Source organism: Cavia porcellus, unplaced genomic scaffold (assembly GCF_034190915.1).
Source record: "Cavia porcellus strain 051 isolate PalLab524CR breed Dunkin Hartley unplaced genomic scaffold, mCavPor4.1 scaffold_28, whole genome shotgun sequence".
NCBI classification, from domain to species: domain Eukaryota; kingdom Metazoa; phylum Chordata; class Mammalia; order Rodentia; family Caviidae; genus Cavia; species Cavia porcellus.
Genome location: NW_026947511.1, coordinates 35164082 through 35177496, shown reverse-complemented (window position 1 = coordinate 35177496; position 13415 = coordinate 35164082). Strand labels below are relative to the sequence as shown.

The window sequence follows — 13415 nt, the reverse complement described above, 5'->3', positions numbered from 1 at the left end:
AGAGCGCAGCCAGGCTGTCTGCAGCCCCCTCCCGGCCACTTCATGTTGTTTAAGACACAGTCTCACTCCACTGGCTGCAAACCGGGAATCCTCCTGCCTCAGCCTCTCCAGTAGTTAGGCTTACAGCCTCAGGCCCTATTCCCTAGTGCTTTTTTAATACCAGATTTTTAATTGTACTTGTAAAGTGTTACTGTTATGTTTTGGGGCCTTTAGGGGTTGGTTTGTTTGTTTGGTCTCTTTTTTGAGACAGAGTCTCACTATGTGGTTCAGATTGGACTTGGACTCACTGTGTAAACCAGGCTGGATTCAAACTCACAAAGACCTTCCTGCCTCAGCCTCCCAAGTGCTGTTTAAGGGTGATTTTGAGTTAGGATTTCACTGTGTAGTACAGGCTGGCCTTGACCTTATCATGTAAGTAGCCCAGGCTGGCCTCCATCTTGTAGTAATCCTCCTGTCTCTGCCTCCCCAGTACTAGGGTTACAGGTGAGGGCTACCACCTCGTAGATTCTGCTATCCTCATAGCAGAATCTTCATGGTCAGTTCTGAAATCACGCCCTTTGCACTCATCATGAGAGGCCTCCATAGTTGGAACAAAGGGCCCGTGGGCTTTGGCTTTCAGTGCCCTCCCAGCACGACCTGCCGGGCACTGAGCTCTCGGGCTCTGGTGTCGAGGTGCACAGAAAGCCGTGCGTGGACTAACCCAGCATCCCCTCCTTCCCCTTCCGGTAGGAAAACTTGAACCCCTTGATAGTTCTGAACCTGTTTAAGAGGATCCCGGCTGAAGACGTGCCCCTGCTGCTCATGAACCCAGAGGCCGGGAAGCCCTCTGACCTGATTCTCACCAGGCTGCTGGTGCCGCCCTTGTGCATCCGCCCATCCGTGGTGAGCGACCTGAAGTCCGGCACCAACGAGGATGACCTGACGATGAAGCTAACCGAGATCATCTTCCTGAACGACGTGATTAAGAAGGTCGGTGCACCCTTGAGCCCCCGATCCCCCGAGCCTGACCCGCCCGGCACCTGCCCAGGTCACACTGACACGCTCCCTCCCCACCGACACGCTCCCTCCCCACCGCAGCACCGCATCTCCGGTGCCAAGACCCAGATGATCATGGAGGACTGGGACTTCCTGCAGCTGCAGTGCGCCCTCTACATCAACAGTGAGCTCTCGGGGATCCCCCTCAACATGGCGCCCAAGAAATGGACCCGCGGCTTCGTGCAGCGCCTGAAGGGGAAGCAGGGTAGGCTCCCGAGCAGCCGCTGCCTGCTCACAGCCACCGCCCTACCTCAGCCTCCCGAGTGCGGGGATTGGTGCCTAGCTTGGTGCCCTGCTGGGGGGGTGAGTGCCGGCTGTCTCTTCCCGGGGCTCCCAGACTTTACTGAGCTCACCGTTCACCCTGGGCCTAAACAGCACACAAGGTATGGGGGGGGGGGGTGTATGACACGCGGTGCTCTGGTTTAGGGCGGTTCAGAGGCAACCTCTCGGGGAAGAGAGTGGATTTCTCCGGCAGGACAGTCATCTCGCCTGACCCCAACCTCCGGATCGACGAGGTCGCCGTCCCAGTTCACGTGGCCAAAATCCTTACTTTTCCTGAGAAGGTAGGGACCGCGCAGCTGCCCAAGTCTTCATTAGAAACCCGGTCTTTTGTACTGTAGTTTGGTATTCCAAGTTACAGGGGCTAGTAAGTCCCTGGTAAACCCCTGCCGCAGTTTGGTTATGTGAGGGTCAGTCCTGCCGGTTGGTTTAGGAGCATGTATGACATTACTGTTAAAGCAACTCAGTGGTCAGCACCACTCCTAGCTCCTGGTTCACCTGCTTGATGTGAGGTATTTTTAAAACTAGAATCACTGAGCCAGAATCTAAGTATTTCAAGGCCAGTGTCCTGCATCGGAAAGGCGAGGCACCTGTCCTCGGCTCACAGGCATGAGTGGAAATGGTCTTCCTGGCCTTCTTTTCCCCTCTCTGGAAACCAGGATGACTGCAGGGCCTGAGCTATACCCCGGAGATTCCCACTTAGTGCCTTGGTAAACCAGTGCCGACTGCTCAGATGAGTTATATGCAGGTTTCAAGTTGTTTTTCTGAGAATGCTGCTCCACCAGGCAGCTGTCCAAGAAATTATAGGACAAGGCCACGGCGGGCATGGCTGCAACTTCTTCTTTCTCAATACTAAAGATTGAATCCAGGGACCCTGTGCCACTGAACTATATCCCTATCTGTTTTTAACAAAATAGTATGTTTGCGGTCCTCCTGCTTCAGCCTGTCAAGTAGCTGGGATCATAGGCATCCACCAAGGTGCTAGGCTTCCTGTCACAACTTTGTTTCTGGTTGTTTTGTTTTGTTTTGAGACAGGGTCTCCCTATGTAGTTCACACCGGCTTTGAACTTAATATGTAGCCCAGGCTGGCCGTGAACTCATTGTGATCCTCCTACTTCAGCCTCCCAAGTGCTGGGATTACAGGCATGCACCACTATGCCTGGCTACTGTCACAGCTTTTTAACCCCTTGTAAGTAATCACACATGAAATCCCCACTTCTTTCTCAGGGCCACACAGTGTGCTAGAAGCTCCCTGCATCTCAGCCCAGCCTATTCTTGTTACAAATGAGAAAACAAAGGCCAGGGAGGGGCATGGCTGGGCCTCCAGTTCAGGGAGACTGAATGTAGGCTCCCGCGTGCCAGTCTGATATTTCACTTGACAGTGTAGGCAGCAGGCTGCCAGCTGGTTCCCCTTTTTCTCCTTGAATGTCCACAGGAAGCCCAGGCATGGGTGGAACCCCTGTGATCCCAGCACTCTAGGAGGCTGAGGCAGGAGGATTGCAAGTTTAAGCCCAGCCTAGGCAAATCAGCAACTCAGCAAGACGTTGTCTCAGAAAATAAAAAAGTGCTGGAGATGTACATCAGTCTTGTGCTTCTGGGTTCAATGCCCAGTACCAGTGAATGAAAAACTGCTAAGGCCAGGATCCAATTCACTTGGCAGCTTATAAAAACCCACAAGCAGGACAGGAGATTTAGCTCAGTGGCATAAGTGCTTGCTTGGCAAGCGTAAGGTCCTGAGTTCAAGCCCCTGTGCCAAAAAAACCCATAAGCCTCTCACCGTGTTTTTCATTGTGGTCCCACAGGTGAACAAAGCCAACATCAACTTTTTAAGGAAACTGGTTCGAAATGGCCCTGAAGTTCACCCGGGGGCCAACTTCATCCAGCAGAGACACACGCAGATGAAAAGGTGCCACCTCCCCGTATAGTCAGCACGGGCTTAGTGCCCCCCGCGCTCTCAGCCGCCCGGGCAGCAAGCCGTGAGCGGAAGCGCAGCTGTGGGAAGCTCCTTTAGGAGTCCGGGGCGCCCAGGTGCAGCTTCGTGGCCAGCGCTTGCTGCCCAGCCCTCGTGGGCCCAGCTCAGACCTCAGAGCCACGCACCTGGGGCCGACAGATGACACGGGCCTGGTTTCCTTGCTCTGTTTGAGCGTAGATTACATGCAAATACTACCTGGCCCCCGAGCAGAAATTGGCTGGGTATATTCAGTGCTAAATTCTAGACTCCTAAAATTAAAATTGCCATGATGTCCTGTTTTCATCACTTTGCTATCCCACTTCTCTCACTGTTTAGTTTGAGTAAATTTTTTTTCTTTTTCTTTTTCTTTGGTACCGGGAATCAGACTCAAGACCTCAAGCTTGCCAGGCAGGCACTGTGCCACTGACCTATATTTCTGGCCTTGTTTTTGTTTTTGAGGCAGTTTCCCTATGTAGTTCAGGCTGGCCTTGAACTCAAGGCAGCCCTCCTGCCTCAGTCTCCCAGGTGCTAGGGTAATAGCTGTGTGCCAAAGACCAGCAGTAAAACAGCTTAATTTTAAATTTCCCTTAGGTGGTTCTGTCTTTTTTAAAATTTTCTTCTCACTGGGCCTGGTAGTGTACACCTATAATCCTAGCACCCAGGAGACTGAGGCAGGAGGATTTTGGTGAGTATCAGGCTAGCCTGGGCTACATAATGAACTCAAGGCCAGCCTGAACTACATAGCAAGACTGACTCAAAAAAAAAATTTTTTTTCTTCCCTTTGATTTGTTTGTTTTTGTTTTTGTGGTATTGGAGTTTGAACTTAGGGCCTTGTGCATGCTAGGCAAGCACTCTACCACTAAGCTACATCCCCAACCCTTCCCATCAGTGTTTTTAATAACAATGTAATTGGACCTAGAGGCATAGGCCAGTACGGGTCGTTTTCTGTATCCAGGTTTCCTCCACCGTCCTTGTGAGCCAGGGGTGCAGCGAGATGAGCTGGCAGCCCGGGTCCCTGGGGGAGAAGCTGGTTAATGCCTAATTCTGTGGCTCCAAGACCCCTTTGGTTCGCATTCCCACAGTTACAGATGGGGAGGTTCTTACCGTCAGCTGTGGAGTCGGCTGCCCAGGCGGCTGTGTCCCCAACACGTGGGGTAGCACATGACTGAGTACAGAGGAGTCTGGGTTCCTTGAATGCCAGTGTTGGGAAGGACCCTGCTCGGCAGGTGGGGAGCTTTGAGGAGACAGCGCCCACTTCAGGTGACCTTTCCCACTGTACCTTCAGGTTTCTGAAATATGGAAACCGGGAGAAGATGGCCCAGGAGCTCAAGTTCGGTGATATCGTGGAGAGGCACCTCATCGACGGGGACGTGGTGCTCTTCAACCGGCAGCCCTCGCTGCACAAGTTGAGCATCATGGCGCATCTGGTGGGTGTGAGGTCGCTCTTTGCTTTTGTCATCACTGTGAAGCCCAGACTGGCCTCGAACTCACAGCAATCCTCTGCTTCAGCCTCCGAGTGCTGAGATCTCAGACGTATGCTACCACACCTGGCTTATTTGTAATTTTATTTTTTATTAGCACATGTTTGCAGTACATGATGATTATATTCCTGGTGTGGAGTTGGCACATGTAGGTGACACTTCTTCATGCTTTTCACGTCCTCTTCCCCTCCTGCACTTTCGGGCATTTTCAATAGAAATGGGGCTGTTTGAAATGTTTCAAATACACACAGAAGACCAGGTATGCTGATACATGCCCATAATCTCAGCACTAGGAAGGCTGAAACAGGAAGATTGCCCTGAGTTCCAAGGCCAATCTGTTCTACACAGCGAGTTTAAGGCCAGTCTGGATAATAGAGTGAGACCCCGTCTCAAAACAAAAAAAGAAAAAGAAAAAACAGATAGGAGAGTAGTAAGAATAGAGGGCTGTATTTCTATCTTTCATATGCAAAGTGTTGGAGACTCTCCACCCCGTTTTGTTCTTCACGTTCTCCGTGACAAGCTCCCTGCCTAGTGTTCTGTGAGTCTTCCTCTGACTCCTGTGAGGAACAGTGTGTGTCACCCAGGTCCTGATCACACCTGCACACACACAGCCACTCCTCAGTGGCTGTGTTCTCCAGTCCTTATGCAGATTTGCTGAGCTCTCTCATGAGACTGGCAGAGTCAGGGTGCAATGTGTGCCCACTGCCTTCACTGGAGATGGGGCTCAGCCTGCTGCTCCCCAGCAAACCCCCCTTCCTTTTCATAATTCATGGTCGCCGTGGAAGAAGCCAGCTCCTTTGTCCTGGAGTGCAGCTCTGTCCCCCCGCCTGTGACCGTGTGTGGCATATAGGTGCCTCTCGGTTCTTTCCTCCTGCGAGCTGGAATCAGTGTGAAGAAAGGTCAGATCAGGGGCTGCTTGCTGGGGAGGAGACCCCAGGGTGCCATGTGCTCCCCTCTGTTGAGGGGGCTCCTGTGCTCCAGCCACCCCAGTTTCATTACGCCAAGGCAGAAGTTCAGATGCCACAGGTCTGTGAGGTGAACCCCAGTTCTGTACTCTCTTCCCTTTCCTATGTGTCCCCCGAAGTCTTGCAAGATGTCCTCTCTGTGCTGGGAAGCATCAGGGCTCATTGCTTGCCCAGAGCTTCGGTCTGTGCAGGAGTGCAACGTAAATGGCCACCTCCTTTCCTTTACTGTCATTTTAGAGATGAAAAGCTTGTTGCTCCCTGACTTCCAGCCAGACCGGCTTGGGTTTCTGACTTGTTTTCACTCTCTCTTTCTCTCCTTATAAACTCGGGGATTTATTTGAGCTTTGCACTTTAATCTGCCTTCTCTAGTGAAACTTTTGGTACTCAAAACTGCGACCCTGTGGCCCTTGGGAGCTGTTGACCCCAGCTCCCGCGTCTGCATCCACCTCATAGTGTAATGTTCGTGGCCTTGGTTTGCCTTAATAAAGGGTACCTTGTGTGAGCCCAGAGGTGACCCATGTGTCACCACGAAGCCCGTGAGACATGCACGGCCTTCATCGAAAGTCCAGTTGTCTGGGTAGCCGTTTTTTAAGTGGTGACACAGGGGCCTCCCGCTGTGCACTAAGTCCTGTCCCCGCTGGTTTTGGTGCCCCGCAGGCCAGGGTGAAGCCCCACCGCACCTTCCGGTTTAACGAGTGCGTCTGCACCCCCTACAATGCCGACTTTGATGGCGACGAGATGAACCTTCACCTTCCCCAGACGGAAGAAGCCAAAGCTGAGGCCCTGGTTCTCATGGGGGTAGGTAGGGCCAGGCCAGGGTGGCGCTGGGGAAGGAAGGGCAGGGTAGTGGCCTGTGTGGAAGCAGCACTGCTGACAGTGCCCGGGAGCCTGGCTGTGCTGTTCTGGAGGCCACTGGCTGCCTGGGGTGTCATGGCGGGAGCTGTTTGTTCTTCTGAGCCTTTGAACAGTCTCCTTTAGAAGTTATAGTAATAAGGTATAGTGGTCATTTGTCGTGAGTGTCTAGGGCACTCTGAACTCCGGGCAAGGTAAACACACACGCACGCCTTGTCGGGACACGGGGGGTACAGCGCTTGGAAAAGAAAGACAGGAGAGACACCTTTGCTGTCTGCACCGCGTTACACTGCACTGCACTGCACTGTACGCACAATCTTTATTTTAGGATTCATATATAGTAAACCCGATCAGTTCACAGAGCCCAGATAATTAAGTAGTGAAAAGGCATTCTTTGTGGCAAGCTACAACGTGACAGACTACAATGTTTATTCTAAAGCTATCTAAGTGAGGTAAATAATCACAACCAGTTCTCATAACCTCTCTAGCCCAGGAAGAAATTCATTAGCTCAAGAATGTTGTTAATTTGTCTGCTGTTAGTGTCACAAAGGGTGGCCAGCCACTTCCTCAAGACTTCTGCAAAACAAAGCCAGCTCACAGTATGGATTCCAGAGGGTGAGGGCTCACTAAGAACAGGCATTCCTATTCTACCTCCTTCTCGCATACCAGGGCGGCTATTGTAAATTGCAGGTTAGAGGGGGTTGGGCCTACAAAGTGACACCTCATCCCCCACAGTCATTGCAAGTGCTTTTTAGGAGAATAAGGGTATCTTCTGACCTATAATATGGATTTGTGGGATAAAATACAGTGTGTATACATGAGGACCCGCTCTGAAACAATGAGCTGGGTGTGGTGGCGCAGCCTGTAATCTCAGCACTCAGGAGGCCGAGGCAGGAGGACCAAGGTGGGTTTGAGGCAGGCTTGAGCTATATAGTGAGACCGTGGCTGAGAAAAATGCCAGTCAGATGTGGTGCTGCACACGTGTAATCCCAGCACGCTAGGAGATTAAGGCAAGATGCTCATGAGTCGGCCCAGTCTGGGCAACTCAGCAGCTTGGTAAGGCCCTGTCTCAAAAGATTCAAGAGGACCAAGGATGTGGGTCAGTGCTAGGGCCCTGGGTTCAGTCCCCAGTCCCTCCTGGCTAAAAAGGCGTAACAACACCGACCTTGCATACCAAGTGGGAGATGGTGCCCTGCTGGGGCTTTGCCAGTAACTGAAGAGCCCTTAAGCACCACTACCTTCTCCTGAACTGTTCTGAAAGGAAGCCTTCCCGAGGCCTGTTGCATGCTTCTCTGTCTTTTTAAAGGTCACACTGACAGCAATCTAATGACTCCACCATTTCTTTCACACTCAGGGAACGAGTGGCTGCTGTGAACTGCAGGGATCACTGCAATGGGGTCTTGGGGGACAAGGGCCAGGCTCTCCCTGCAGTGCCGGCTGATGCTCCCTGCTGCAGCACGGTGCTGGGAAAGAGAGCTCTGTCCTCCTGAACCTAATATCCCCAAGCAGGGACTCAGGTGTAGAGATTCAGCCTTTCTTTCTGATGCTCTGGCTTCCTACGTTCTGAACACCGAACTAAACCCAGGGCCTTTGCGTGGAACTACATCCCCAGCCCCTCTTAGAAAGTTTTTTAGAGCGGTAAGATCTATGTAAGTCATTGAGTTGCCTGGACTGGGCTTGAATTTTTGGTTCTCTTGCCTCAGCCTCCCAGAATGTTGAGGTTACAGGGGTGCACCACTGTGCCCCGCTGAACTGATATATCTCAGGCTTGTATCCCTACCTACACAACACTTGTCATGGTTTCTTTTGTTTTTGTTTCGGTTTTTGTAATACTGTAGATTGAACCCGCTGGGCTACATCTCCAGCCCTGCTTGGTACCATTTCCAGTCTAACACTAATACCTTTACTATTCTGTGCATAGTTTTAACTTGTATACATATATAGGACTTTCTTTGTTTTGTTTTTTGGGGGTGGGTTGTTTCATTGTGCAGTTCAGGCTGGGCTTAAACTCACTTTGTAGCCAGGTTGGCCTCGAACTCACAGGCTAGCAATCCTTCTGCCTCAGCCTCCCAGGTACTGGGATCACAGGCATGCACTAGCTCACCTGGTTTTTTGCTTTCTATAACAGACATGTATTACTTTTATAAGAAAAGTCATGTTTAGAATCTCACCAGGGTTCGAGCCACAGCATTCAGGACCCACAGTATGGGGCTTTTCCTGCACCCACACCCTTGGGTCAGCCCAGGACCACCTAAGGGCCCACCACAGGGCTTCCTGAGTCAGCAGGGTGAGGAGCCGGCTGCAAGTCCTGGCCCCGACACAGCTGAGTGTCAGCACCCTGGGAGGAGCTTGAGAAGTGGCTGTCACAGGGAGTGACAGCAAAGAGTTCAGAAAAGCCACAGGTGCAGCAAGACCCCCCACCCCAGCATCAGAGTGCCTGGGCTCTGAGCCACGGCAGATTTCCTCCCTCCTTCTGCCCCTCGCCACCACCACCTGGTGCTGGGGGTGGACCCCGGGGCCTCTGGTGTGCTAGGCAGGTGACATCCTCAGCCCTGCCCCACAGAATTAGAATCTGTCATTGAATCAATTGTTGTTAAAACTTAATGTCTCAACCGAGAGAAATTTAACATGATTGTGGAGATAACATGAAACTGGCTGGCTTCAGTGGAACACAGCATTTCCTATCATCCACAAGAGTAAAAAAATAGTTTGGGGAAGTACACTTACTTATAAGAATAAATGAAGTGAGTTACAGAGTCTTTCTAGAATTCCGAAACACCCCTGCTGCAATCTCCTCTGGGTGCTGCTGTGAATTTCCTGGGTCAGTTTTGCTGTGTTTTTCCTCTCCCGTGGTGTGGGCAGATGAGGGAGCTGGGAGCAGAGGCCCCGGCTCCGGCACCTCAGGCTGGCTATCTGCTCACGGTGAGTGGGAGCATCCTGCAGCCAAGCGTGGCTAATGGGCTGTGCTTCTTTTACCTTCAGACAAAAGCAAATCTCGTGACCCCGAGGAACGGGGAGCCGCTCATTGCTGCTATTCAGGATTTTCTGACAGGTAGGTCTGCGAAGCCCTCTGGAAAGCACCTCTGAGTGGTTAACAGTGGTTCTTGCTCACGGTGATACCTGTGGACCAGAAGAGCTTTGGAGTCATTTAATTCTGTGTGTTCGCTGAGTTTGCTTGTGATCCTCCTTGAAGTATTTGGCTTGAATCAGCAGGTGCTCATTGAGCTCCTACTGTGGACTGGGCTGAGGCCAGGCCCAGTGTCTGGCCCTCTGTTGGGTACAGCAGTGAATAAAATGTTCTTGCCCAGGGAGCCCAGAGTTGAATGGGAGGTGGAAGCCAGGGAGCCACTGTGTGTGGTTGTTTGTTTTGGTATCAGGAATTGAACTCCCAACCTCCCACTGCTAGGCAGACGCTGTGCCACTGAGCCCTGTATCCGGCCCTAGCTGTGTTTTAGTTCAGGCTCTTGGTGGTCATCCAGCCCGATGCTAAGGCTGAAAGCCGTGACCCTCCTGGTTTCACCCTCTCCGCTCTGTGTTGGCCGGCAACGGTCTTAGGGGCCTACCTGCTGACGCTCAAGGACACTTTCTTCGACCGAGCCAAGGCTTGCCAGATAATCGCTTCCATATTGGTGGGCAAGGATGAGAAAGTCAAAGTTCGCCTCCCCCACCCTGCCATCCTGAAGGTGTGTGCACTCGGACATGCGTCAGAGTCCATGTGGATGGTGGGGTGGAGCCAGTGTGTCTGGGTGGGGCCCGGCCCTGCGAGCAGTCTCAACCAGCCCGCCTTAACTTACCTAAAGAACTATCGAGACCAACCGCAACCCCTGATTCTCTGGCCTCCTCTGCACCTCAGCCTGTCACCCTGTGGACCGGAAAGCAGATCTTCAGCGTCATCCTCAGGCCCAGCGATGACAATCCGGTGAGAGCCAACCTGCGCACCAAGGGCAAGCAGTACTGCGGCAAGGGCGAGGACCTCTGCGTCAACGATTCCTGTGAGTGGATGAGCTGGGCTGGGGCGGGGGTCCTAGGACCGGCTGCAGAGCTAGCCAGGAATCAGCTTCACTGGGCCCCAGAAACAGGGAGCAAATCCAGGTTTCTCCAGCCTCTGGTGGGAAGTTTAACCTTCAGGAAAATGTAGCTTGTACATCCTCTCTCAGGTGTCAGTCCCCATTTATGTTGAGTGTAGAGCTCACATAGGATCCCAAACTGTGCTCTGTTTCAGAAGATACAACTACTAAATTCACAAGACTTTTTTTTTGGTACTGGAGATCAAACCCCCCCCAAGGCCTCACTTGAGATGCTAGGTGGACGCTACTGCTCCAGCCCCAGCCCCCAGTTTGCTTGGTAACATGAAGACCAGGTCTAACGGGAAGGGGATTTCGGTGCCTGTCATCTGCGTCTGTCCAAAGCAGCCCTACCCAAGCATAGTCTCCAGCAATCTCACCCAGCCACACCATTATGGTAAAAGCTCTTCACCACACCACACTAATGGGCAGGCCTTCGGGCTGCTCGAGCATGGAGAAGGATGACTCCCTGGGGCTCATGCCGAGGCACTGGATTGCAGAGAGTCTCTGAAGGTCAGGATTTCTGTTGTCCTGCATCATTTTAACTTAGGTTTATTTCTTTGGAAGTTACCTCCTGGGAGTGTAGAATGGGTACTTAGCATGCACAAAGTCCTGGGTTCAGTCTCCAGCAGCAAAAAGAACAGTCTTTGTCTGTCTGTCTGTCGGTCTGTCTCTTTCTCTCTTGACAGCATAGTCAGCAAAGACTCTGCCTCAAATAGAGATGTACTTTATGTTATTTGTGGTGCTGGGATTGAACCCAGGGCCTCACACATGCTAAGCACCCACTCCACCCACTCTAGCTTCTTGTCTAGCTTTTCTTTTCTTTCTGGATAAGAATTTCATGTTGTTGTTCTACTCATGACATCCTGTTAGTCTCCAGGACTTTAGGTGATTAGTGGCCTGCTTCACAGTTAGCAAAGCATTTTGCCATACGTGATTTCCTCTGATACTAGGAACATCCCAGAGATGACATGTAAGCCAGGCATGGTGACACATGCCTGTCATCCCAGCATGGGGAGGCGGAGGCAGGAGGATCACTGCAAGTTCAAGGCTAGCCTGGGCTACCTAGTGAGATCCTATTTCAGAAAACCAAAATTAAATAAGCTTTGTTCTTGCAGACGTCACCATCCAGAACAGCGAGCTGATGTGCGGCAGCATGGACAAAGGGACCCTGGGCTCAGGCTCCAAGAACAACATCTTCTACATCCTGCTGCGGGACTGGGGGCAGAACGAGGCCGCCGATGCCATGTCCCGGCTCGCCAGGCTGGCGCCTGTCTACCTGTGTGAGTGTCACCACCAAGCACCCCTGATTGTGGCCCCCACCCACTATCCACAGCTAAGCTCTCTGGTGTCACTGAGGAACCTAATGTGGTGCTCAGAAGCACATAGTGCCATGCTATACCACATGAGGCCATGTGACTCGAAAGGCCTGTGCTGCTGTTGCACGGCCCTCGCACCCTTTGAGTGCAGCCTAGTCACCCAAATGGACTGGAGCTGTGGTCGACCCCTCCTCTGCTTGTGCTTTGAGCATGAGACATACGTACCATGTGACTTGCACACCAGGGCGACAACTTTATTCTACTATATAAACAAGTGGCTGTTTCGCTAGGTATAAAATTCTAGATTGGAAACTATTTTTCTACAGACTGTTGAAGGTATTGCTCTACTCTGGCTTTTGAGAATTGTTAAAGTATATAGCTGTTCAACTTTTGTGTTGGAACTGTTATTCCCCCCTGCCGGCATGCAGGATCCTCTCTCCTTGCTCTTATTCTGAAAGTTCATAGTAAGTACACTCCCTGCAGGTCTTTTGTTCATTGCCTTCTGCACTGGCTAAGCTTTTGCCCTGCAGGCTGGGCAGTGAAGTCAGGGCCTGCTGCCTGCTAACTGCGCCCTCTACAGGTGAGCTGCACCACTCACTAAGTGCCTTTACTGTGCAGCACTGGGTCCAGGAGTTCTGGACACCTGTGTGTATTATTCCTTCGCTGATCTCTGCCTTGGTTTTCACCTCTTTCTGTTTTGGAACTTCCTTAATTGCATCTTAGAGCTCCTGGATACCCTGTTACTTTCTTGTCTTTACCTACTTTGTTGTCTTGTTTTGGTACTGTTGTTTGGTTTTGATTTTGGTTTTTGCTCAGCTGATCTCAAACTTACTACAGGCCCCTGGCGGGCCTCAGAAGAACTCTGATTCTTCTGCTTCTGCCTCCCAGATGCTAGGATTACAGGCAAGTGGTCCACATTTCTTTAGGTTTATTTTGGGGGGAGGTGTTGCTTTTTGTCTAGGTTCATTTTTATCTTAACATTTTCATAGTTTAAAATTTTTTTATGATATATTTAGGCACACATATCTTTTTTTCTTATTTGCACGTAGGTGGGAGTTTTTTCCTCTGTCCTACTGGTTGGTTAGTTTTGGGCTTTTGCATTCTGCCTTGTTCTATTGTTTAGACGTGTCTTCTCTGGTTCCTCTGAGAGAATACTCAGTTTCACCATGGTTGCTACCTGAATTTCCCATATCCTTTCATTTTCCTTTCTCAGCGTGCTTGTTGTCTTCTGTCTGTCATGTTAAAATCTTTCCTGATGGGTCCCTGGCCATCTGGTCGTGTTTTAGGCACCAGGTAATGAAATGTCAATGTCCAGTGCCACCACCTGTGCCACCGTGCCTGGCTGTTTATTTCTTACAGTACTTAATTAATTAATTTATTTATTTATTTATTTTTTTTTTTGTCTTTTTCATTTTTATTGGTACCGGGGATTGAACTCACGACCGCCTCCTTGCAAGGCAGGTACTTAT

General features: G+C 51.1%; 1 protein-coding gene across 1 annotated transcript in view; it reads left to right on the top strand.

The window, feature by feature from the left end:
- Positions 1–13415, top strand: part of Polr3a (RNA polymerase III subunit A) — a 38573-nt gene that overhangs the window by 4938 nt on the left and 20220 nt on the right. The window contains exons 6-15 of the mRNA XM_003473812.5: positions 730–969; positions 1078–1240; positions 1462–1598; positions 3117–3220; positions 4551–4692; positions 6369–6509; positions 9546–9615; positions 10119–10246; positions 10417–10555; positions 11746–11910. Coding sequence (XP_003473860.1) covers positions 730–969; positions 1078–1240; positions 1462–1598; positions 3117–3220; positions 4551–4692; positions 6369–6509; positions 9546–9615; positions 10119–10246; positions 10417–10555; positions 11746–11910 — 1429 coding nt within the window. The remainder of the gene's footprint in view (positions 1–729; positions 970–1077; positions 1241–1461; positions 1599–3116; positions 3221–4550; positions 4693–6368; positions 6510–9545; positions 9616–10118; positions 10247–10416; positions 10556–11745; positions 11911–13415) is intronic.